The sequence below is a fragment of the Phasianus colchicus genome, chromosome 7 (genome assembly GCF_987193195.1).
Source record: "Phasianus colchicus chromosome 7, bPhaCol1.hap1.1, whole genome shotgun sequence".
Taxonomy (NCBI): domain Eukaryota; kingdom Metazoa; phylum Chordata; class Aves; order Galliformes; family Phasianidae; genus Phasianus; species Phasianus colchicus.
In genome coordinates, this window is record NC_143442.1 from 2,419,278 (window position 1) to 2,446,152 (window position 26,875).

The 26,875-nt window shown below is 41.9% G+C and overlaps 1 protein-coding gene and 1 long non-coding RNA gene across 9 annotated transcripts in view; one reads left to right on the top strand and one right to left on the bottom strand.

Moving 5' to 3' along the window:
* Positions 1-17,059, bottom strand: part of ACVR2A (activin A receptor type 2A) — a 53,727-nt gene extending 36,668 nt beyond the window's left edge. Inside the window, exon 1 of one of the 2 annotated variants that reach the window (XM_090143490.1) lies at positions 15,932-17,059. In XM_090143490.1, the coding sequence (XP_089999616.1) occupies positions 15,932-15,986 (55 nt within the window). In that variant the 5' untranslated portion in view covers positions 15,987-17,059. The remainder of the gene's footprint in view (positions 1-15,931) is intronic. The other variant, XM_031590774.2, reaches the window with a different exon arrangement.
* Positions 17,060-17,342: 283 nt separating this feature from the next.
* LOC149917173 (uncharacterized) overlaps positions 17,343-26,875 on the top strand; it is a 426,137-nt gene continuing 416,604 nt past the window's right edge. For 6 of the 7 annotated variants that reach the window (XR_016468095.1, XR_016468101.1, XR_016468096.1 and 3 more), the window contains exons 1-2: positions 17,343-18,045; positions 19,902-19,987. This is a non-coding gene — a long non-coding RNA (uncharacterized LOC149917173). Of the gene's footprint in view, positions 18,046-19,901; positions 19,988-23,454; positions 23,522-24,975; positions 25,205-26,875 lie in introns of all 7 variants that reach the window. The other variant, XR_016468100.1, reaches the window with a different exon arrangement.

Genomic DNA, 26,875 nt, shown 5'->3' on the forward strand with positions numbered 1-26,875 from the left:
GTCCTACTGACAACAGATTTTTGTAATGCTCATTTTAACCTCCTAAATCACGCAGTTTGACAAAAGAATTTTCTGCACACCTGTTGACACTCCCAGCCCTGTGCAAAACAACACTGCTCTGACAAACGCCCTGAAATGCTGTGCTTTAAGTTCATCGCTTCCCCCGAAGGAGAGATGTCCTGCTGGTCTGCCCAGACAAAAAGCATCAAACAAAAGCAGATGAGACTGGAAAATGCAGTGAGCATACTAGAATGTAAAGCAAGGCCTTGTTTTATTAAACTTGGTCATCACAGAACCACACCAAAGCAATCTTTTTCTGGTCAATGGCACCATTTGCCTATCTGATGTATTCCAACACAATATTACAAGCTAATAAAAAAAAAACAACAAGCCCAAAGTATTCAAGTAAAGCAGGAAATTTTAAGTACTGAAAGATCGCTGCAGAGACGTTCTCAGAGCTTGCTTATTTATCTTCAAAAACATGAAATGATTTTGGCTGTAGAAGTTCTTAACTTTAATTAGATAAACTTGATAGAATAATTAAAACCAGACAGACAGACTACTTTCAGGTGGCACTTAGCAAACAAAAATTAGTTTCTATCACTCTGCAGCTGTAGGAAGTTCAATTTCTGTTAGCTGGCCATTATTTCTCATGGCAGAATGAAAACACAGCTACGTCACTTATATTTATCCTCACCTTGCAAAGCTTTCTTTGGTCAATGCTAAGAACTACTTTTTTGGGGGATTGAATAAGGAATTAACTACAAGGCCTAAAAGAAATAACATCGTGGCTATACAAGGGAGATGCAGGTTTTGATACTTCTTATCAAGCTATAAATAAGATTAAAAAAACAAAACTAAGAAATTCATGTATGAATCAGTCATGTACATGATGGAAGAAAACATCACAAACAAAAGCTTTCAGGTGGAAGCACTGCATTTCTACTAGAAGTTAGCTCATCTTCTGAATTTAGATTCCAATTAAGAAAATGACACCTACTGACTTAGAATTCTAAGGCACGTCAGGAGATGGTTACAACCTTATTCCTCTTATCAAGCACCCAATGAAAGCCACAACATGGACGTGGGTACTACATTAAAGAGCTTAGCACTCTGTGACTGGCTTATATTTGACAATTAAAACTCTGAATTCTATGCTAAGTCTCAAGAAGGCTGTCCTGAACATGTTCTCCATAGATGTTCTCCCTGCTCATAGGCAGCAGTGCCAAATCCTGCTACGTACTGAAGGTGAGATGACAATGATGACAGGAGGTTATTTCTGGGAGCATCTGGTAGACAGATCACCTGCACAGAGATCTCCAACAACATTTGTAAGAAATCAGCAGAATATCAGACACTTCTTGAAGGAGAAAAACAAAGTTTTGAAGTCATTCTGCACAAAGGGTTAAAAACTAAGTTTAAATTCTAATTCTGCCTATTAATGTAGCCTTCTAGGAAGTACAAATTCATCAGCACATCCTCTATCTTTAAACCATGAGAGAAGCTACACAGTTGCATGCAATATTGCCAGTTTCTCACCAAATTCCTTAAAATATCATTCCATCCACCGTTGGTGGAGGTGGATAAATAGCTCTCTATGGACTGAGCTAATACAAAGTAATTATCCTGAGTTTCTGATTCCGTGGCATTTTAGAAAATAAGCCTAGCTGAGCCTGCCCTGTGTCAGCTAAGGCTTTGACAAAGCCAGCAACAGAGCTCCTTCTTAAATACCTACCTCAAGACTTACACCCCAGATGCAGGACTGTATTCCTATACATAAGCTAGCTTTAATCTATTTTACTCAAAAATATTGGCAGTGTAGCAGCAGCAGAGGGCTCAACACATTAAAACAACTTAGAAAGAACCAGGATACGTTTACTGTGGATTACCCTATATCATTTCCAAAGTCAGTAGAATAAGTGAGCACAGAACAAGCAGCATGTGATATTGAATATGCTGACACTGCTCCAAATACGTGAGTCTGGAGAGAACTCAGACATTAACCCTGCCTGGGATTAATAATGCACTCTCACAGGGACAAACTCACTGACCAGCACTTCCATGAGCCCACCAGCACAGCCCTAAGCATTCAGTGCTGGCCTTACTTCTATGTTCACATCCTACAGAACACACCTTCCCAACCACACAGAAGAAACAACCGTAGCCACAACTAATTTGTGAGCTACAGTTTAACTTTCGGAACACACATGGTAAATGGAAGCAGAGTGAACTTTGCACCAGCTCCTAACTGCTGACTCACGTCCCTCCCTGGGCAGGACACCTCTCCCTGCTGGCACAGGGCAGCAGCCACACGTGGCCAGGTGGGAAATGAGTGCGGATCAAGGAGAATTTCTTTAGTGTGCCTATATGTATTCAGTGATTCCTCAGTGTAAACACTCATGCTAGAGCCCTCCTCTGTTTGGAAGAGATGAGAAAGCTTTCTGTAACAAACAGGAGTTATTTTTCATGAACTGTTAAAAAGCATTTTAATACTGAAGCGGGAGCTCAGATTAAGAACGCATGGCAGAAAAACAGCAGGTCTTCCAGATTTGCAGCATAAATATTCTTTGGAGGAGAATGTTTCAAAAATATCAGACAACATTAACTGTAGGATCAACTAAAGTCTCTTGGCAGTAGGCTCCAGTGATTGGGAATTAATTGACTTGGAGATTTCACCAGACCATACTTAAGCACCTTGGGCAAACTATTCTCCATGAGTTTGTCCATTTCTGAGACCATTTTTTATTTGCACCGGTTCCAAAGTGAGTTCTACAGTCTAATTATGCATGGTTAATAAATATACCTTTTGAAAAAAGCATTGATTGCTTTGCTAGAGCTGTGATATGAAGCAGATGGCCAGCAGGCCAAATAGGAACAAAGGACAAGCTATCCAGGTACTTGGTCCCCAAAGCAGTCCTAAATACATTTCTGTAGTTATCATGTTCCAAGTTGTTTACATTTCATTGAAAGTTCTATATACATGTACACAAAATTCTATTCCTAGTTATTAAAAACATTGTAAGAGAACACATTTCTTCCATAGCAAAATATAGGCTCTAAGGGTAATATGGGGCAGGATGATGTATTTCTAGTGCTGTATTTTCTTTGAAAGAGCCAGCAACCCCTATTACACTGATGCTTACTTTAAGAAAACTACACTTCCAAAGCTGTATTTGGAGTACCTCAGAGAAAGGGGAGTCATAAACAGTAGTTTAAGGGCTTATACTGCCAGATGTTCTTTGATGGAGGAGGAGTTCTGCTGAGGCAGAAACAGGTGTTTCTCTTGTCACAAGCAAGGAATTCATTCAGCAGTAAATTCTCCTGGCAGGCCAGAGGAACATCAAAGCTTCACAACTGCCAAAAAGAAAAAGGTTATGGAAGAACTCTCATGTCATGCCTGCTCAAGCTGTTTCTTCCACAGTAATGGAAGAGTACTTGTAAGACAGCTTTCTATGCACTTAAGATCAACAGGAAAACAGCCTTTTTGAATGAGAAGAAAAACAGTTTCTTACTTTTGCTTTACAAGATGATCACCTACAGCTCATCAGCACAGCCAACAGACACTTAGTAAAGCAGTAACTGAAGGAAAGCAGCACTGAACAGCCAAAGACTGACATCAACCTTCATCTTGGATGTAACATTGTACAGTTCAGGTAGATGTAATATTGTAACAGCCCTGTTTCTTCTCTGATACTGTTTATTTGACCATCTATGCAGAGATACAGAGATTGCTGCTGGAGGTCAGAAAACTCCCAGCCTTGTCTGTTCCTATTCATGCTCAGACGGCAGAGGCCTTAGGCTGAGAAGTGACACGAGGAAACAGAGTAGCTTATGACTGCAGTTTTGAAGCTCCCCCCACATAAATGCTGTAATACAATTTAATGTCGTGAACTTAGGTATCTAAGATCCCTGTACAGACAGTTGAGGAATATGGGACACTTAACCGCAGAGCACAGCTGCCCTCAGCAGAGCATGAACCAAAGTACGAGGTTCCTGGCCACAAAAGCTGAATTCCCAGACTTGATGCCTCCATCATCCCCATCCTTCCCAGGCTTAAGGCCATGCACTTTGATTATCAAGATTTTTTTTTTTTTTTTTTTTGCTAAGTGTAAGCACATACCAGAGAAGAGTTCACCCACCCTCCAGCAGAAGACAAATGAAAGCTCTGGAAATTCTACATAAAAGCTTATTGTGTGAAAGCTCAGCAGTTCAGACCAGGGGGCCCAGGCTTCCACCACATGGACAGTCTCTGAGCAGATTCATTACATTAAGGACCTCTACTGCATTCTCTCTCTTCTCTAGATCTTTAAGTGCTGTCTATTTACTGCTTGGATTTGATCCACACAATACATTTTGCATGAAGCTTGTACCTATCTGTACAGGATACGTTTCTAGGACAACTTGTTGCTAATACTGAAATACTACAAACCAGACACAAAGATTACATAGCAAATAGGCTGTCTGTACTCTTTTCCTAAACTTAGCATATAACTGGACATTATAGCCCCTTAGTCTGCACCTCTTACTCAGTTCCTACCTCACTGTTAATAGCGACCTTGGGGATGAAGTCAGTTTTATCACCCATATCATTAGTTCAGGTTCTGGGGATGGCAGCCTCCAGCTGTAGCTGCCTGTGCTCTCTGGAAACACAGGAACTTTCCCTCCTACTATCTGAAATATCCATTAGTGCAATGGGAGAGAGCAGCCTAACAGCATGAAGGCAGGGAGAACCGCAGTGATATGCTCCAGCTCAAACATATACAAACCTTGTGTGTCCACACAAATCAGAAGGAGGCCCTGTGACAACAGCTGAGTGCTGAGGTCCTTAGAACCACCACAGATAAGAAGCAGGTTCTTTTAAAGATGCATTATTAACAAAGATAATTGTCATTTTCCCCTTTCTTAACATGTACATACACAGACCCATCCATTCAACTCTGCTTTCTCCCTGCATAATACATTTCCTAGGTCAAGTCACCCAAGCACTGCCAGCCCTCGTGCCACCTATCTCCTCCCATGCTCCTTTCTTCTACCCCAGCTTTGTCCTCATCCAATCCTGCCTGCAGAAAGCCACTCACAAGTGCTTCAAGTCACTTCTGCTGGTCTAGCAAGTAGTATCAGCTCAGCACAACATCAGACAGCCACAAGGGCTGGTGTGAGAGGGTAGAACCAACAGTGAAGTGTAATTCACCAAAAAGCAGCTATGTGGGTGAGGGAGAGGACACAGAGAAGGGAACTGTCACCCTCAGTCTTTCAGTCAATTTTTCTTCTGTGTTCTACATCTAAATCAAAGCTGACAGTACTACAAGACACCAACACTGAAAGTACTTATGATGTAACAGTTTTCATTATGTATAATTTGTAGTCTTGACGCCGTGTCAAATAGAGAAGTTAGCTTAAAGCTAGAAATGTAATTCTAAAGTGCCATACAATAGAAATTAAATAATGACACTTCAAAGATGCCTGAGTAAAGAAAAGACTTAAAACTACTCATCAAATGTAACTTTTTACCATACAGAGAACCAGGGATTTTGCAGAAGGAGGAAAAAACTGACTTTGATGAAAGAAGGCCAAATTACTCTGGCTGGCTGCAGTAAGCGATACTGGCTGTCAGCACCAGCAGCCAGAGCAACCAAAATAAGCCTTTTGGACAAGTAGAACTAATTAGCCGTTTTATGAAGCTGGCTCAATTACCATAGGAGCAATTAAAAAGCATCCACTTTGTTGGCTTACTTTTGAAACTTTATCCCATTACTGAACTTCTGTTTCAAAATGACTTTTTCTCCTTGCACGTCCCGCCTAAAGGTGACACGGCCACGCAATGTCTGACATCAAGATGTTATCTGCAATAAAGATTTTGCAGTTTATGAGTGACATTTCCAGAGCTCTATCAAAGCCTACAATTTGCTGCATGGTGAGTGTGCCAGGCCATGCCTGAATAACGGCTTTCTTAAACAAGCACTGAGGTTGCAAACAAGCTTCCCTTCGCCAAGTGTTAAACTCACTTTGGCTATGAGCAAGAAGTCAGATGAGCTTGCAGATCAGACGACCAACTGAGACTCTTCTGGAGCACACATCAGCACAGAAATACCCTGAAAGTCCACAAAAGAGAATTTCAAACACAATTTTTTACTCTTAGAAGAAGTGGTAATTTGGCCTCTACTCCGACATACTACAGACTGCTACCACTGTGCACATAGGATTTTAATAGCCTGAGCTGATACACTCTACATAACTCGTTGACAGAAACCTCACACTCTGACCAGGACAATCGTGATGAAGTGAAAAATACAAATTGGTTTTCTGCACAGATACCATTCCTTGTCTTTGATATGAATGAAAAAGCTTCCAACAGCAACGCAGTTGTAATAACGGAGAAGGAAAAACTTCTGGGATTACCATATTTCAAAAGAAATATTAAGGCAAAGCAAGGTTGTAGAAAACCTCCACCAATCATCAGCTGAAGAAGTTCACACACAGCATCAGGCCTCCTTCTCTCTTCCCAAGTCACTCAGATGTTTTACCAAATCCTAAAATTTCCTCATCAATGATTACAGAAAATCCAAGAATTACTCCAAGTCTGTTCTCACTATTCCTAGAGTAACACCAATACTATTATTTATCACTTTTGGTACATTCTTTAGCACTCTTTAGGCTCAAGACGATTAAAAGAAAAAGAACACAATCTGAACCTGCTTTATAACTGAATCCTCATGACAGGCTGTTAGAAGATGGTTCTGCTTTGGATATGCCGTAGATGATTCTCCTAAACATAACTGTTCCTCATTTGAAGAGCAGGATTACGGATTTAACATTTTTTTAAAAATTGTCTTGCAAATTATATAATCCACAGTCTCTGTATGTGAAGGGATGCTGGGTTAGAACTCAAGTTTCTGCCCTCACAAACTCTGCTGGGACACATCAGGACAAGGCCAAGGACAAATGCCTTCCTCAAGGGCTCTTGAGCATTTGTCACCATGGATCCAAACAGCATTCAAATGCCTTCTGAACCATCCCAACAATTCTATTTAAAAAGTTAAGTTGGGTTTAAAACTTAATATTTGCTGGGAATAATTATACATCTTATGAGGGTAACAAAAAGGGGATTTAAATTCAACCTGTCAAAAGTACAATTTCCCCATTTTGATTAAACAAGCAAAAAACCAAACTGAAATAAATTTTATTTGCCATCCATCAGAATGTTTTTAAACCACAGAGAAGGTGCATCAGCGTATTAAGGCACTGAGAGCTTTGGAGTGGGACCCACTCCCACATTTCCCCTGGAAGAAGTGAGCCCTGAGCACTTGTGGCTCCTTGGAAAGTCTCTGACCTGATAAGATGTGATTCAGGATCATTTTACAGGTGGACTGTCAGCAAACCATTGAGGGTTCCTTTGGTAGAAGGCGTTTCAGAGCACCAGGAAGCCACTGCTTGCTACTGAGTTTGGAGTGGTTGTTTCATTGGGGAAAAGGGTAGTGGAGCAAATGGTGGTGAGCAAACAGCTTGTGGTTTTAAATAGTCACCTTGCAAATTAATCATTGGTTCAAATCTTAGTGCATATCAACTAATTAAGATATCACTACTGATGTGTGCTGTTCTACACGGCAAGGTCAGGATGGGATCCTTTTTTCCTCCTCCGCCTTATAAAAGCCACAAATGAAGAAATCAAACCATAAGATTTTTTGAGGCCTTTTAAGGCAACCTCTGTGACAGGCTTTGAGCTGAACACAGTACAGCAGAATTATACCTAGGGATAATTCACCAAACAGACTCTCACATTAAAGATAAAACAAAACAACATTAAAAAGACCCCCACCAATATTTAAACAGAGGTTTTCTCTGCACTACTTCTAAAATATGAATGAAAAATAGGCAATCAGTTTGTTTTTAATAAGAGTACACAATTGATTGCAATTTAAAACTACAGCAACTTTGACGGCCTTCATTTTTTTCCAACTCTGAAACATTAAAACGTTTAAAGAAAACTTCTCCCTCCTGTAATTGCCATGAGCTGGAGAGAACTCGCTGTACCATCTACTGACAAACACTACCAAAGATTTCTAAAATTAACACTTACTGCAAAAGTTTAATTTGGTCTCATACACTTAACAACATAATGGAACAACAAAATTAAACCACTTCCCTGTTTATGTGGATCTTTCCCAGAATTCCTAGAAAGAAAGTTTTTCCATGTTAAGAGGCCTGATAAAATTATATTTTAAAACAGCTTTTATAGAAGAGATGAAATTTCAACTTACACACTGATATTGAAATGCAAGCACTTAATACTGCTGGCTGAATAAAGAACACTTCAGGTCATTTAGGCAGTATTTAAGGGCCTGAGATTGGTGTTAACTAGATGAGTTAAGAACTCCGGACCTGAAAGACCTCAGGTCATGCTGTTGCAGCTTCACCTACAGAACAAACTCCTAATCACCGGTTTGTAAGCCTCCAAAAGGAAGGAAACTGCTGAAATGAAGTTAAAAATCAGCTTCACAAGATAATAAAGGTCAAGATACAGCTAGCATGTGCTCAGAATAGCATCAGATAGCATCCCAAGTGGGACATGCAGTCCTGTAAGCACCCCCAGCACCCACCCTGCTTGAGGCCTTTATCAGCGGCTGCACGAGGAGGTGCAAAGCACATCACCATGGCTGCAGACACCACCAGGGGTGCTCAGGATGTCACTCAGGATGGAGGCAGAGCAGAGCAGCAGGAATGTCATGAAATACAAGGACAAAAGCCTGAGCCCTGGGACAGGGCAGCCTCTGCAGCATCATAAGAAGGCACTGCTGGGCTGACAAGAACCTGGAGGCGTGGTGGACAGTGCGGTGCTCTGAGCAGGACAGGGCAGGAGATGATCTCCTGAGGAGAACAAAAATTAAGCCATGCTCCTGTGAGTTTGCAAAGTCACTTCAAGCAAGAAGCTACACCTTCCATTCACAGCCTTTATTATGAAATTGTACTGAAAAAACAACACTAACAAGTAGACTACAAGACTATGGCTCCATTTCTAAAAGGGAGAACTGTACCCATCCAACTCAAAATCCCATCTGTCACAAGAAACTACTTCACTTGAGTTTAAAAGCAAAAAAAAAAAAAAGATTAGCAATACAAATTCCTATTTTCATTAAAAAAAAAATTATACAGACATTCTCCGAAAATGAAGAGTTTAAATGGAACTGGATGCCTTACATAACTTTTCAGATGTTTGCTTCAAGCTGCATCTCAGATAAGAATTAAAACAGTACAATGCAAGTCATTTTCTGTCATCCTTATAGAGACTGTGACATCTTCTCAGCAGTGAAACAGCCTCGTGTGGGCATACAACCAAGCTAGATTAGAGAGCAATACCTCCCCTTTGTAATGCAAAATACAATGCCCATTTTCTTAATTTCAACTCAGCTGATGACCATCTCAAAGACAGGGAAACAGAACAACAAGAAATAGTCTCCTGACTAACTTCAGCTAACATCTAACATTCATAAAACACTGATTCTTCCCATCTATGGTGCCCTTCAGTCAGCTGAATTCACTCCCTATAGACAGTGCTCCCCTGTGCAATAAAACATCTGGAAGCCAAAATGCTGTATTTTGGATATTTTTTTTTACATGTCCATCACAATTAAGACCATAGGGAGGTTTCTTTTCAAAAAGCTGAAACCGTAATGCAGTTATGAATTGAATTACCACCTCATTACAGCTTCATACAAATCCCTGAGATTAAAAATAGAAATGACACCTTAACAAAACAAGGTGGAATTCAGCTACTTAAGTTACTTCAACAGTTCGTAGTCTTCTTTCCAATTAAAGGTACCCAGCATCACGTGAAGGCCGAGTTGGTGAAGTTAAATAGTTGTGAGCAAGTCTTTGCAGTAAATAGCATTGAGATTAATTATTACAGTTTTGGACTGACTCTGCATCCTGACTGAAACCAGTTACCTTGCACCAATTTAACCAGACATGCCAGCAGAATGCACTATTTTTACAAGGAAATTCTTAGAACTCAGCAATACCTCACTTACCCTCAAAACCAACAAAACACAGAGTTGTCAATACATGTAGCATTCCTGTTCTTCCTCTGCTACTTTGTGAAGTCACCAAGATTTCAGGTTACACAGCTGCCACTCAGACCTCTCCTGGCACCAATACAACTTTAATTACGCCACTTGATCCTTCTCTCCATGACAGTTTCTACCTGAAAGCAGTGACAGCACAGCTCACTAAATGATCACCCAAAGGTAAAGTTAAAGGCTACTGCTCTGCTCATCCTTCCTTGCCTGAGAGTCTGAAAATGAGGATTAATCTGGGAGAAGTGTGGAATAGAAGTTAATAAAGGAGAGAAAAAAAAAGAGCATGCATGCTTTCCCCAAGCTCTATAATGCAATTCAGCTTTCTGTGGCAGCACCTACCCACCCAGAGGTGTGTACCAAGGAGTACATCATGCCTCCACCACTCACCCTCTGCAGATCCCACCCCATTAACAATACCGGGTTACCTCAAACTGCTCCTGGCTGCAGCAATAGGAAGACTTCCCACAGGTGTTTCTCACATTTCCAAGTGCTTTTCAAGTACCTCTTAACCACATAACCAAAGATTTATGCCTCCAGTTAGTAAGCGAATTGTCTTTTTTTTTTTTTTCCTGGCCAGACCACTTGCTTCCAGTTACAGCTCTAACCAGCAAATGCAGAACTATCAACTTTCTTGATTTTCTCCTCATAAGGAGCTCTTTCAGTGTGGAATTATTAAGGAACGGAGCCTTCACAGCAATTAGCGCAGCGGATCAACTCTTCTCTGTCCTCTTCCCTCCAATAATTCAAGCATTTGGTGCCTCTAGCATATGTTTGGGAGCCTCAGCCACGCAGACACGGCTGTAAACAACGTGGCAGTAAATATTCAGTCTCTGTGGCACCGCAGTTGCAAACTGTTTCTAAGAAAAACCCACCGCCGCCACGCAGACATCGCAGAGGAGAGAAGAGAAGAGATGCCACATAAAGTCACTGGCATTCAGAAACACTTCAATTTCCATATGGAAATAACAGGAAATAAGATGTGCTGAATTTCAGGCACCAAGGCAACAAAAACACATTAAGATTTAATCACACAAGAACTTGGCTGTAAAATTTGTAATTTTCTTGATCTTTTTAAAGAGTTCTCATTTTTAGGAACATCAGACAGCTAACAGACCATGCATTCCACCAACCAGCTAAAGCAGACATTTGCATTAATCTGCTTTCTGTTAATTAAGCGGTGGAAACGCATCCCCTTCACCAAGAAATCTCTTCTGCAATCAAGTTCCTTGTCAGCCTCTATCTCTGCACAGCCTGTGTTCTAGCAGCTATTCTCTAAACGATTTCCAAGGATAAATACTGTGGACTTGGCATGCCTCTGAATCACAGCTCTGCAAAAGCCTTGCTTCTGCATGCTTATCCATCTCATTTCTTGGTGTACAAGGAAGATGTTAATACTGTCTTTTAAGATACTGAAATCGTAAGTATAAAATCATAATGATCTGCGAGAGAGCTGAACTCCAACCTGAAGGAGAAATAAGCTATGGGAATTGAAGCCCTGCCAAAACCAGGAGTGTACAATGCAAAGGCTGCAGAAGGTAGAACAGCTACGAATGAAAACCATTGGAGTTGCTGTTATTTTTCCCCTTTGTAAAACCGAACATCTCGTTAAATTAAAACGTTAAAAGGTGTTTTTCTACATTCTCATTTGCAAACTGACAGATCCCATCACCGAAATGCTTTTGCTGCCAAATTCCAGCAAGGTGGAGAAAAAAGAAAAGTCATTCAAATACTGTCCATTCAAACCAGATGAAAACTATTATTCAGGAGAGCAGCAATTACTTCCTCGCATTCCATGCAACAGAACAGCTTCTCCCTCGCACAGAACCCCCTGCTCTCCCCCCACTCCTCCTTCCACGTTGGTGGGTGGATCTATGCTGGAAAAAAGATTTTAAGTCCTGCTCCGAACTGCACTATCAGGAGTGCTGGTATCTCCCAGTGATAACACACTTACTACCCCCCCCCAAAATAACCTATGTAAAGTAAAATCCTGCTTTTCATAAGTACAAGTAGTACTAAGTCTGAAGTGCCTTATTTCTCTACCTGTGCAATTAAGCAATTAGAGCTCAACCACACTCACGGACAGGCTGCAGAGAATTTCACAAACAATACTGACAGGTTTCTGGCAGGATTTTCAAGTGTAGTTAAATTAGCAATGAAAGGATGGTAAAAAAAAAAAAAAGTCACAACAGAAAAAAAATTACAGGAAGGTCTCATCTCTCACTCCTCAATTCCTCCAGAATGCCTAGATATTCAGCTTCTGAATCTGCAGCAGCATCTCTGACTTCAGTGTTGTTATCTAAGTGTTCGGGGAAATTAAATCCTCCAATAATAGTTGGTGTGAGACAGAAAGAACAAATATTAAAAAAATCAAAACATTCCCCAGGCAGTGAAAATACCTGCAGAGGTATCTTTGAATCATTTCTTCTGGCTGAATTATTCAAGACTCTCTGAATGACTTAAGAATGATCCGGCATTAGGGGGAAAAAAGACAGGATGTGGACCTTCCTGATGTCACTTTTGTTGAAGTGATTTGTAGCATGAACTGTGCAACAAATTCAGGTCTGGATCCCTGCAAGAAACTTAAAGCTGGAGAACTACTTTGCTGACAACCTCCCAGGTACAGAGAAAGAACAGATAACTCGGAAGAGAGGAAATGATCGTTTGGGAGATACCAGGAGGAATTAAAAGCTGCAGCTTCCGCAATAGAAGGCTTTGCTTAAAAAGAAGCCACTGCTTCAACATCTCCCAACATTCCCAGCTGCACAGGCTGTGTGCTCGGAAACAGCACGGAGAGCTGTGAAGGCGTACACTCGATTCCTGAAAGTTCATAATGAGTAACTCGGTAATGAGGAAGGGAAGGACACAAGAAACACTTCCTTGGGGGTGGGGAGAACAGAGATAGCATCTGAAGAGAAGTGTTCCTTGACGAACGTGCTGTTTTATTCACTTTTCTTTATTAAGCTTGCTTACAGCCTCACACGAGCAGAGGCGCAGGAAGTGTATAGCACTGTTCACAGGAATTTTAATATTATTTCAGGATCCTCGGCTCTTTATTCAGGCAAAAATCAAGCATACATAGGGTATGAGAGAGAGGGTGCTCATGGAACCTAAACGTCACAGCAAAAGGGGCACTTTTAAGTTTAGCTCCTACACATTCAACTCATTCTCTTGGATGAGTATAAATGGGTGCAAATCTATACCCACTTTTATCCAGCTATCTAAGCTGCTATGAAGTCCAGTATCTTAACACAGATACCCCTATTTAATTACCACAGTCAAAAAGTGGAAATATTTCCACGTTCTTAGCAAAGACTATTAGATTTAACTCACTGGAAATTCCTATACATCTGAAGTAAATTTCCAGCATTCTGCACAGCAGATTGTTAAATAAAACTCCTTCAGACCGAAGCCCGCTCCCACACCCATACCACAGAACAAACCATTTTCACCTAGTTAAAAAACAATAGCATTAATGGGCCACGTAAGCAACTTTGGAAAATAGCTGCACAAAGGACACTGCAAATAAATAAACGTGAAACCCAACACCCCCACATGCCCAAAGCAGAGCAGCTGGAGCGAATGGAAGCAGACGCCTTTACACCTGAACTCCTGGATTTCTTCAGCCACCGCCAATATTCTTAAATAAACAATTGGAGGAAGCTTTTCTTTTTTCATTCCCAGTTGGAAAACTGTAAAGGAAACTTATTCTTCTGACCACGATGTGAGAACGGATTGATCGATAGCAGTCTGGACCTGAGCGAGTGCCAGCGATCAGAAGGAACACTGCTCATCAAAGTGCTGTACTTCGTGCGGAATGCTTACATAATCTGATGATTCTGAGTGTAAAAACAAAAGCTTACAGCAAATCTATTCGTTTTTATACCCATACCGGATCTGCAGAAACTCCACTATTCCTAGCATTAGAGCAGGAAACAGTTTAATGTGTGTTAAATACCGGAATACTTCACGTGGAATACTGGAACAACCACCAAAACAATGCCCTTAATATGAGAACTGCCGTCCGAATCACAGCCAGTTTTCTGATCGTTTAGCAAAGATTATTCCTACCCTTACAGGCAGGAGAAACATTCACTTGGTTTCACCAAGACCAACATGAGCAAGAAATGTAAAAGATGGGACAGGTTTTGCTACTTTACTTCTCTTTTTAATGAGCCGATAGGTAACGTCAGCAAGATCTCTGTTCCGTGCTCCAAGCAAAGGCAGCTCAATAGAAGGACGTGGAGGGGAGAGACAGACACGAGGAACAGATGGCATCGCGTCTTCAGAAACTGACAGCGGGATGGAAAAGTTTCCCCGCAGAAGATATTCCTGAATTAAGAGGAATGTCGTTATGCGAGTTCCTCAGAAAGAAGGTATTAGGGAAAGATGAAAGACATCTTCTAAGGTAAGACAAAAATCACTGGAAGAAATCGTGTGCTGTTTCGCAATAGGAACAAATGGCGTACTCTAATCTGAAGGAAAAAAATACCAAAAATCACTCCCATCTCCCCTTAACCTGCTCTGCTATTTCTCTGGTTAAAACAGAAAGGAATTTTTTTTTTTTTTTTTTTTTTTTTTAGTTTCTCTCTGGCAGCGATCGCCATTTCACAGCACATTTAGCCCACACGGAATTGATCAATAACACTACAGACATAAGACTAGACTATCCATTTACTAACCACAAGAAAATGTGCTGTTCAGCAAAATCCTGCACATCATAAAGCTGAAATTTTAAAAGGCATCGCTACGCAGATCTCATTACTGCCCTGGAGCAGCCCCACAGAAAGCCTGCCGGCCTTCAGGCTGATCAACAAGTGTGCCTTTCCACTGCACAGAAGGAAGCCAAAAAGTGGATCTGAGCACACACATATTCAGCACGTGAACAGGAAGGGTCAGGCTTGCCACACGAACAACACACTGAGTGTTACACAGCTCTGCAGGTTTCAGGTGCAGCTGGTGGAGCTGTGAGCAGGGCTGTAGCAGCAGCTCTCCAGCCACTGGTTGCTACATAACCATTTCCCTCCCGACCCAAAGGATGGAAGCTCTCACACCACGCTTGTCTCTCAGGACTGAGAGCCGCAGCTTGAAAGCTGGGTTTCAGGTGCTAAGAAAGCGAAACACTGAACAGCAAAACAAAAAGTGTTACAAATCACTGCTCAGAAATCGAAAGTCTGTCTTTTCGGACTGTTTCGGTGGATGGATCTATACGTGCTCCCTCGCTATCAGTGCGGGATGAGCTAATGCTTTCACAACAGCGATTATTCCGAACTAATGAAGCGTTAATGAAGGTTGCCATCCACCACTGGACTCTCCAGAGCAAGAGCTCTAAATTAAGTTCGGAATATTTCAGCTTGGTAATTATACTGGAACAAACACGAGGCCGAGAACTGCCCCGCCAGGTGCCCAGAGGTGGGCACAGCCCCGGGTTGGACCGACATCAGCGCTCTGAGCACTGCAAGCACCTAAAGGATCATGCATTGGGGATCACAGCGAAAACAGCGATCCTTTAGTGCCGTCCCCAAACGTTTATCATTTCACAGACCTGGGTTGAAAAGGACCACGACGATCATCTAGTTCGAATCCCCTTCTATGTGCAGGGTCCCCAACCAGCAGACCAGGGTGCCCAGAGCCACATCCAGCTTGGCCTTGAATGCCTGCAGGGATGGGGCATCCACAGCCTCCTTGGGCAACCTCAGTTGCACTGGAACCCACAGTTCCAGTGCCTCACCACCCTCCGCGTGAAAAACTTCCCCCTGATAGCCAACCTAAACCTCATTTGAAGAAATGACTTCTACCGCCGATGCAATCGCCCCGGCCTTCCAACAGCTGACCCCAAAGCAACAAAAACACGCACTCACCTGAAGAACACGAGATGAGAAAAACAGCGAACGCTAACTTCGTAGCAGCTCCCATTTTCCAACGCTGTTAGGACATTTAAGTGACTTTTAGTATCCAGTTTCTTGGTCCTGCAAGCCGGAAAATTCCCTCTCTCCCCCCACCCCCCCTTTCTTGCAGAACCGTTATAAAGCAATCTATAGCAACTTCTCCGGAGATAGTGTTCACCAAACAGCAAAATCGGGCTCGTTTGGAGACCGACCGAGCGAGAATCCGAGCAGTGTTTCAAAACACACGTGTCATTCGGCTTCTGTACAAATTCACGGGGTTTAACTCACGAAAGTACGCTACGGATCCAAAGGGAAACGAAGGCAGATGAAGTCAACGGAGGAGCCGGCGGCCACGAGGCTCCCCCACAACGCGGCTCCCGACGGCCGACCGCCGTCCCGCCTCCCGTTAAGCAGCGCTGCGCTCCGCGCGGCTCGGCGGCTCCATGGCAGCGCTCCGTCAGTCCGTGCGGCGGCGGGGCTGAGCGCTCCGCTCCGAGAACGGCGTTTTACCGTTTCCCTTCTACGACGCTTCCATGCCACCCCGCCCCGCTCCCTCGAGGCTCAATTTAAAGTAAAAAAAAAAAAAATAAAAGAAAAAGAAGAGAAAATGATCGCGAGGCCGGCTTCCCACGGCAGCTCTACGGGTTGAGAAGCAGGAGCCTTCCTCCTCCTCCTCCTCCTCCTCCGCCGCTCCCCTCGCAGCGCTGCCCGGCTCGCCGCCCTTAGCGCTCAGCCCGCCTCACGCCCGGCTCTCCCGTCTCCCCGGCGGCGGAGGCAGAGCGGCGGACACCAACTTTGTCCCTCCACGAGTGCAGTTTAAAGGTTGACGAAGAGAAAAGGCCGAGCCCGCTTTTTGCCCACAGGCGGCGGTGGTGGTGGTGGCGGTAGTAGCAGTGGTTGGAGCCGTCTCTAAAGTCTCCCGAGTCCAACCGGCAGCTCGGAACGACCCTCCGTACCCTGCTGCTGCCGCTGCTCCCCTGTGGTAATTTCATATCTACCCATTCACTTGTGTGGCGTGGAGAACGGACCCAAGATGGCGGCGCCCGGGCGATTGTTTTTGTTTCCTCTCCTCCTCCCCCTCCCCCACCTCTCCCCTCCTTTCCCACCGCCACAAGCAACGGCAGCCCGTCGCGCGACGCCGTGCGAGCGCGCGCCGCCCCGGATTGACGGCCGCGCCGCCCACTCACAGCACGGCTGAGCGCCGTTCGGCCCCGCCCCCTTACCGACCCACCCCGAGCGGGGCGGAGCGCGCTCCCTCCTCCCCTACCTGCCCGCCTGTGCGCGCGCACGGGTGAGGCGGCACGCGAGCGGGCTGCGCGCGCGCGCCCCGCCTTCCCGCCTCAGGGCGCGGTCCTCGCGCCGCGCCTTCTCTCTCGGCGTTACCTCAGAGCACCGCGGGGCCGTCGTATCCCCCAGCCGCTCAGCGAGCTGCCCTTTAGCCCGGTTGCGTTGGCCGGCCGATAGGTGTTGAGGGGCTGATTTCTTTCTACCAGGAGCAATGTGAGCGGGTGCGTGGCCGAGGCGCGTCCCGCAGCGTGCCTCGCGCTTGCAGATGCCCTCACAGTCTCAGTTGCTGCGACTTCAGCAGCAAACGTCCGTTTCTTCAGCAAAACACGTGCCCGGCCGCTGTGCTTCAGCTCTCCCGAAGGCTCCCCGTGGAGCCCCGCGGTGCTCTGCTTCCAATTGCTGCTCTGCTTCCAGTCGCTGCTCGTCCTTTGCGCCCTGTTTGTTTGTTTGCTCGTCTGCAGGGACGCAGCGCCGAGCGGCTGCCGCCATTTCACGAGCGGCGCGAAGCAGCGCTTGAGGGCTCGGTCCGAACAGCTGAACCCCTTCAGTGAGTTACAGCCTTCAGGAGTTCTGTGGGAGTCCCTCTTTTTCCGTATCCCAGTAGCAAGGAGCACCGAGTTCTCAAAAACCGCTTCGCTGTCCGTGTTAACGAACTTGCTTTACGTGGTGCTAAACTGGAAGCTGCGTTTGAGGCATTTGCAACCAAGCCTGAGTAATGGCCTCAGGTTGTGCTAGGATGTGGATATGAGGAACAATTCCTTCTCCAAAGAGCATTCTGGCAATGGCACGGCTGCCATGGGGTGAGATCACCGTCCCTGGGATGTCCCAGAGCTGTGGATGTGGCACTGAGGGATGTGGGCATGGTGGGATGTTGGACTTGGGGATCTTAGACGCCTTTTTCACCCTCCTATGGGTATCACTGCCAAGCCCGTGTGAGCTACTCTGATCCACACACAGCAATGAAGCCTTGCAGTTTTAGACCCCGCTCTCCTACCACGAGCGCTTGCACTGTGCAAGTCCTACATAAGATATGCAGATCCTACAGGCTACTGCTAGAGTCTGGATTAGAATTCGTTTATATCCTTGTTTCTTTGTCATATTCAAACACCAACGCAAAGTTCATCCTCCGATGACGTTTTTGATTTGAAACGCCCCCAAAGTAAAAACATCCTGTATGGGATTGTGCCCATCTAGAAACATCAGGACATGTGGCAACACTTTTTAGGCTATTTTTTATCCAAGCGTTTCAGGATGATTTACAAGCATTAATTAACGTATTACAACACTCCTACTTAATCTGTAGTTTTTAATATTCTTCAATAGCAGAATATTTAAACGTGACCTGTTCTGCAGGTTGTGTTTTCACTTTGCTCAGCTTCTTCAGAATGCTTGTCGTGTTGCCACATGAGCAGGAAATTACAGCTAAAAATATTGCTATTGTATGTGTGTGTTTATATATATAAAATTGCACAAATATGTCACCTGTGTAACATTCGCATGAATTTCATAGTAAGGAAGGAGGTGTCTCGAGATTTCTCAAGTTGCTCATTATTCTTAAGCATGGGTGGGTTTTTTTTGCCTGCAGCATTAGTTCAGCAGACTAAAGCCTTGTGGCCGTCCAGTAAATATTATAAAAGCAGTGATCCTCGTTAAAGGGCTGGTCTTGGCAATCGTGTGTTTATCAGGATCAGAGGAGTCACAAATGAAGTGTATATTCCTTTATTTTTCTTCAGTTTTGAAGCTGAATGCAACCATGGCAAGTGATACATATGGATTAGGAAGACTGCTGATGTCTGGGATCAAGGAGCTCACTTAGTCTTCCTACCAATCCAGCAGTATCATTATTATTACAGATATCAGTCTGTTTTCAATTATAAGCAAGCCTTACATTGTTTGCAGAGCTATTTAATGTATAGGAAAAGAAACAATTAAGGAAAAGCACAAATATGCTCGTTTTCAGTAGGTGAACAATAAAAACCAGTTTTATTGCATGGATGCAACACCTTTACCTGGGCTCAGTTGTATCTTTAGAGTTATAACACATTTATATCTCTAACTGCATTAGAGATTTGTTCCTGTTTAATTTTGCTTTAAAAAAGAAATTAAGTAGTTAGGTGCAAGTATTGTGCAGGCCTTAGCAGAAATTGCTTAGTGTTTTGGTGAGGTACTTGATGCAAAATGCTATAAGGGCTTTGTGCTTTCTCAGGGTTCTTGCTTTTATTGTTAGTAAAAGGATGAGTTTTATCCCAGGTAGACATATGAAATGTCAACACAGTTGCTGTCTCTTTTTATATGTCTTTTTGCTTGCCTTGCTTATGTGGATTTTGGGAGCATTTCTCTCTTCTACCTCTTCACTTTTCACTTCTATTTTGCTTTTGCCTTAAACTCCAGATCTTTTTTCCCTCCTCTAAGATCATTCTATGCATTTTTAATGTCTCATTTATGTGACACATGAGCAATGAAGATACAGTATCAGGGACATAGGCATCTACAGAGAGCCTGTAAGCAGCAGCAGCAGGATGAAATGGATGTGATCTTAGTTTTGTTCTTTTGTTCATGTGGAATGGTGCTTAGTTTAGAAGCAGCACAAATGTAACTTTCCTTTTAGGGAGTAATGGGAATTAAAAAAACAGCATTGTCTCATTTTTTTATTCAGAGCACTGCTACGATTAGAGGATTTCATCTGTGCCTTTGCTGTTTCCACGCTGGATCAATATTGTTTACACAGAAGCAGCATGATAGGTAAGAATCTATTGTGCAAGACTCATTCATAGTGTCTCTGCAAACATTTTTAAAATGTAGAGTAAGAAACATGGGCTTTATAATATCAGCAGTAACAATAATAGATACAACCTTTGTCATTACCTCGTTAATCTCCCCTCATGTTCTACGTAAACTTGGATGGAAAAGAGAAACATGTTTCAGGCACTGACCTTAAATAACCAAAACGAAAAGTGACCGAAGCAGCAAGAAATCAGTGTTGTTTGCAGGGATCTCCTCCTTATTAGCCAGCTTAGTTTTCCAAGCTGAAGGGAAAGATGCAGATATTGGAGGACTGCCTGATTTAAATAAATAAATGGTTAAATAGCTACTTCAAAGTTATTCTTAATTTCATATGAGTAGAAAGTATACATATCTTAAAAGTTTTAATACAGATTTTCAGTTCTAGTGGACTGATCAATGAAATCACTATGAATTATTCATTATTTTTGCAGTTCCAAAACTACTGAGATATTTTGCAGTTACCTTGATAATGCAGCTTTGTAACACAAGAAAATGTGGAATTAACGAGTTAAGGTGCATCAGATCTAAAGCTTTTCTCTGGTTTGCTTTTGGATAGTGTCTCTATATATCTGTCCATCAAAAGTTTCTCTTGCCTTGCTTATAATCAGACTTAAAAATCTTATGTGTAACTGTTGAACCCAGCTGATATCCACAAGGACGACATAAAATACATGTTGAAATCATAGCCCCGTTTTGGATATTCAGGTATTTTGGTATTTGGCCAAAGTACACTCATTTTGTTCATGTGAGCAGTACTAATAACTACAAATGAGTAGGATTTGGCCTGTTTCTTGTTACGTAAAACTATTTATATGGTGAGTTTGTGTGTGTGTGACTAATTCCTTTTTGAATGTAAGCAGATGCAGCCTGTGGACCTACACATAGATGAATGTTTCCCAGCTTCTGGTTTAAAAGCAAACACAGATAGAAAATTTTATGTAAATTAAATACAATCTCCAACGAATCATTTTCTTTAAAGGCTACATTTATACCAATGATCATTTGTCTTTTTAGGCCTGGTATCCAGGCTTTTGTTTCCTTAGAGCACTTCTGAAGAGGTTCAAAGATACCTCATATATTTTCTTGGAAGACCAGGTGATTCCTTTCTAGGATTTGCACTGTCTTGTCAAAAAAGATCATCTGGACAGAGCTGCTTGTTGCTTTCACTGTATTGTCTGTTGGAGTCAGTTTGTTGTATCATTGGTTTTTATTACTATGGCATTTATCTTGTGTGATTTCACACTCATTTCTTAGCAATTTATTCAAATTACTGTCAAGAGTTCAAGATGAGCTCTTAAAATCCTAGCCTGTATTGTGAGAACAAGGTTCCTCAGGTCTGTGTTGAAACTTTCCTTCTCAGAATACAGTACCATAATATGGATGCCTTTGAGTAAAAAAAAAAAATAATAAAAATCTCTGTTCATCATAGAAACCAGAAGTGTTACAATATTGTAATATTTTCAGTATTCTTTTGGATGAATTCTTAGAGTGTGTTTCTTTTGCTGCTGCGTCCTAACAGTGGTAACTGATTTTTAAGAGTATATTTCTCATACCTACCTATAAAGCTTTTATGTATAGATATAGATGTGTATTAATAGTTACATATTTTAGACTGATAGTTTGTAATTAATTGGAAATATTAAGCAGAGCCTATAAGGCCCAGAAGTGACCTTGTTATAGAGAAGGAAGGCTGCCAGCTGGAGGCAGCTTTGAAAGGGATCATATGATGGCAGGACAGGTTAGGGTGGGAAGAACACAGTAAGGAAGTAAGAAGGGTGCTTCCTCAGAGAGTCACGTTGTGAGAGTCTGCTGGGTGTGTTTATTGTGTTCTCATTAGTCATAGTGGAGTTCGATGCAAACGACTTGGGAATCAGAGTTTGGTCCTTGCTGTTGGAATATACCTCAGAACATGTGTATTTTGCCACTACTGCAGCAGTTTGTAACTCTCCTTGGTTAGGCCCCTGTGTGAGGCCATGGGAAGGCCATTTATATGCTCTAACTATTCCCGTGTTCTGGAATGGCATTTGTGGATTATTAGCTGTGTTAAACTATAGCAGATCTTTAGTTACATTTGTGCTGTACTTCCACAAACACTTTAAGCCGGCATAAGTCAGAAGATGCTTCCCTGCTCTGCACAAATGTTCTTGCAGCTGCACACTTAACTGATCGGGGAACTGATTTGGTTCAGAACTAGCCCAGCAAACAAACCAAACCAGAGCATTAGCTTTAAGCTAGTTCTGAACTCAGTTCATTCCTAGCCTCACAAATATTTACGTTGGCTTGAAGGTCCTCACCTCCATGGTGCTGAGACCAGAACAAGCGTGTAAAGAAAACCAGAAGCCACTTTTCTGATGCGAGGGCTGGTTAAATTGTGGCTCAAGTTGTGGCTCCTTGATAAATGAGCCAGACATTCTAAAGAAGGCCTGACAGACATCTTTTTACTTCCAGACTCCCAGGTCTGGCACTTCTTGGATAGAGCCCAAGGTTTGGCCTTGGTCTAAATCTGTCTACATTACCTGCCTTTCTGTAACCATTTTTCTCTCAAGAAAACCAGCTTTGAGTCTTATGTTCTGTGATCCAAACTGTCTAACCAAAACACATTTTCTCACCCACTGAAATATTTTTCCACTCTCTTTTGAACTGTCACAGCTGATACTTTCTATATTGAATAATTACATTTCTTATTTGTGCAACAAAAAAATTGCAAAGATGTACGTGACTTAGATGAATGATGCTGTTGGTATTACAAACTGATTGTTTAAGTAGCTCGTCTCTTTTATTCCAAATGGTCCTAGGCCTGCAGTATAATTTATGCGTTTCATAAGTGTCTTTATCTTTGTATTCTAAAGAATTACATATTCAAACTTTCATTCATCCCAAATTATGTAGTAGAAAACACATCCACATCTCACTCATCGCATTGCTGGACATGAGGGATGAGGATAAAATTATGGATCGTGGTTAGCTGTGTCGAGTGCTTTATTTAGTCTTACAAGTCTTACATAGTACTTATGAATACTTCTGTTATGCTTGGAATTTCTGAAACAATTATAGCTCAATAAAAGTTAAATTCAAATGCAAATACTAGCTTTGTTATTTTTTTACCATCTTGCCACTATAAGCTTGCCAAATTTAGTGCATTATGTGCAAGAGTTATTCATATAAGTCCCAATCTGTATTTGCCTGCTTGGCACTTTTATCTAATCACTGCGAGCCACAGCTGCTGCTTTTCTCTGACCCCAGATACTTGAAGCAAAGACTGGAATGAGGCAGTGATGCTGCGTCGCAGTTTAGTGTAGATATAAAAGATGGTCCTTTGCTCAGTGGAGTTCCTCTGGGATGCCTTTTCTTCTTGGCTGCATTCTCTGTGGTGGCTCTGTTAGGTGACCCAACAATCACTAATAGGCTTTTTTTTATTTACACAGGCAGCAGCCCTGTTAAAGGCAGTGTTTGGACATGGGTAGGGGAGGAGCTGCACTGCACAGCTGATTGGTGAGTTTGTTTCACAGCTAACCTATACATCTGGTCAAAAATCATTATATTATCCTGAGTTGCATTGAACGCATCATGTCTGGAACTGCAATAAAAACCTCCAAAATCATCAATTCCTTCAGCTGATGTTGAGGAATTGACTTATACAGTCTATAAAGCAGAACTCAGGAATGTAGCTTGCCACTGGAACTTTAGAATATGTGGAAAATATTAAGGACTAATTATAGAGGTTGATTGCAGATTATGTGAAAACTGCAACTTTCCTCCTCTTCTTAAAAGTAACTGGGACACTGCATTATAAAAATAGTCTTAAAAAGTTCCATAGTGGAATGGGTGTTAGTAAGCTCTTAACATATGCTTTGGGTTATTGCTGTTTGTGTGTCAGCCCCTGATTTATTTCTAATTCCGCTTTATCTTTGAACAACTAACCCACCTTTGGAGTTTTCTTAAAAGTTATTTCATTGTAATGCAGTAGAAGATGAAAAATAATGGAAAGGTTTTACCTTGGAAATAATTGAAAGAAGGGAATGATGTATGAATTGTATTAATTTCTACTTCATTCTGATTATTCTGGAGTTTTTCTAGAGCTCAATGGCTGCTTTCAGTTATAAAAGCAATGAAAAAAATCTTTGTCTAAGTGTCAGGGGTGTGTTCCATTAGAACAAACAGACTGACTAAAAAGGTCTTCTAAAATTGTGTGGAGTACAGCTGATGAAAGGAGAGCAGTAGACACTGAAACAATATGGATTAGTATTAGAACCTCTTCTTTCTTTGCCCTTTTCTCTTTTTTGTCTCTTTTCCATATTATTAGCATCAACATTATCTAATCCTCAAAATATAACTGGGATCTTTAAGTAAGAAGATGGCAAAACCAATGACCCATCCAGCTAAATAGCTAAATCACAGCGTTGTACTCTTTGATCTGAATCAATTAAAAAAAAAACAAACAAACTCACTGCTGTCCTATTAAGATGCACAGTGAAGTACTTCACACTGACCTTGTTAAATTAGCACACCTGAAAGGTCAGTGATTTTCAGCAGGGAGGAGTGTGTACCACTGCTGCTGATATGGGGAGCAGAACCTGTTAGGCTGGCCCTTCCAGCAGGGATACTGTGAGCCTCCCCTATGATAGTCCCCTTTAGGTAAAGAGGGGAAAAACAAATGCTTTTTGTTGAATTAGCTCATGCTGTTTCATTTGCAAGATGTAAAAAGGTAGAGGAAGAGATTAGTTTTCCAAAGTCGAGTAAACATTGTTAGAGGGATGAATGACTTGCTGCTTTAACATCATATGTGAAAATGCTCGTTGCAAACATACACTTCTGCAATATAAACAAAGGGTATATGGGAGTTGAAAGGAACCAGAGAAACACTAATTACTTCAGGGAAGGCAGGAAAGTTTAATTGGAAATTGATATTGAAATTCTGATTTTTCCTATTTCCATTTGTATGGAAGCTGCTGAATCACAGCCTGAACCTCTGATTGTCCACCTGAGGCGAGCAATGAGTCAGCCATGGAGCACAGGTGAAGGCAATTCACCAGTGAAGGCAATTCACCTGTGCTGCTGGAATGGGTGGAGCCTGGCTGCACCTCTCCTAGACCCATTTCAGAGCTGACTACCAGTGGGGAAGGATCTCTTCTGGATATCCCTCCTCTGGAGTTTTACAGCAAGCCCAGGACAAGGGTAAGTACTCTGTCTGTTTTTTCTTTGGTGTAACTACCTGCTTAGCCAAGCTCTCTTGTATTTCATAATTATAACATCTGTATATTCATTGATTATACACCATTCAAAGGAAATTTCTTTAAAAAAAGAACCAAACCAACCACCCAAGAAATCAGTCCAGCTGGTTTACATTCTTTTCTAGTGTAAAAATTTTCAAAAGTGTGGGAATTCAACCAGCTCCAGCTTAGAGTGTCTTTAAAGCATAAGGAATGATTATTAAGTTAAAATTAAAGGTATTTTTTTCATTTTTTAAGTCATTTGAAGTAGTGTGAGACAGAACCTGGAGGCTTAAGTTAGTTGGTGATGTAGTTTTTAACTATTAGAAGCTGTGCTTTAGTAAGAAGTTGCTACAGCCTTTATGTCCCACTGAATGAATGCTTTTAGCAGCCTTCTTCGTGGTTTCTTAGCAGCATTTGAGCAACACCTGGAAGCAATACATGAAATACTGATTCTGTTTTTTGTTACTTAGGGATATTGCTGAGATGTAACAAGTACTGTTAAGTACACAAGTTACTCTGTGCTGTGTTATCTATGGCTATGGGTTACTGTACTTTTTCTTGGGTGTTGGTTTTTTTTTTTCCCAATGTGTTTCTCTGTGTCATTCACTTGCCTGTCTCTTGTAGTGGTGTGGCACTGCTTACTGTTGATCTCCTTTGCTTTAACATCTTTTATTATGGTTTTCTTCATCTTGGTAGATGCTTAAGAATTAATATCTCATAATGATTTGAAGTTTGCTACTATAAACACAGAATTTTTTAAACAGGAGACTTGGCAATAGATGCACTGTAGCTGTTCTTAACGTTTAATTAATGCTGTGTTATGAATGCATGTTTTTTCTTAGCTTATACTATTTTGAAACATTGCTTGATATATAGAATGAGAAAAGTGTGCACACTCACTAAGTGGTACATATTGTTGTGTCTGTGAACTCTGTACATTTGTAATGTTAAATTTGCCAAAGTTAATATGTTGAAAAGTAACAAGTTACTTAAGTTAGTTAAATGCCTCTTCCTTGAGGAAAATTACCATAATGGTTACTTTTACTAAAATGCAATTACTGTCATTGTAACAATCAATCACATTTTCTTGTAGAAAGAACTTTCCCCAGTTCTGAATGCATTAAAGTGTAAGATTGCTCTGCTCAGTGCTAAAATGAGCTGCAGAAGCAATGTGCTTTTGGGGAGAATCGAGTGGAAATTCCAGTCATGTGATTGTCTTCAAGGTTTTTCAAAAATGGAATTTCAGCTTTAAAATGAAATGGAGCACAGTGTCCTGTAAGACATTAGAAGTTCTGAAAAGATTGAAAAACAACTGACAAATGTTTTGTTTCTGTTGAGCATGGCTGAGTTTTTTTTTTTTTCCCATGACGTTTGCTTTCCTTCACCTTTCCTTCCCCATTGTGTCCTTCCAGTGTCTTTGTTCTCCTGACTTCTGCACCTCTCCCATTAGCTTTACTGTTACCAGACTAAAATAGGAATTCCAGGGGGGAGGATAAAATCTTCTGCAAGAAGTAGGGATGAGAGAAAGAAACTGGATTATCCACCAGCTTGACTCCCAGGCTAGCTGTGAGAGATGAATAAAGAAGTAACTGCTGCTTCTTGATTTCTCATGCCATGTATAGATGTAAGACAG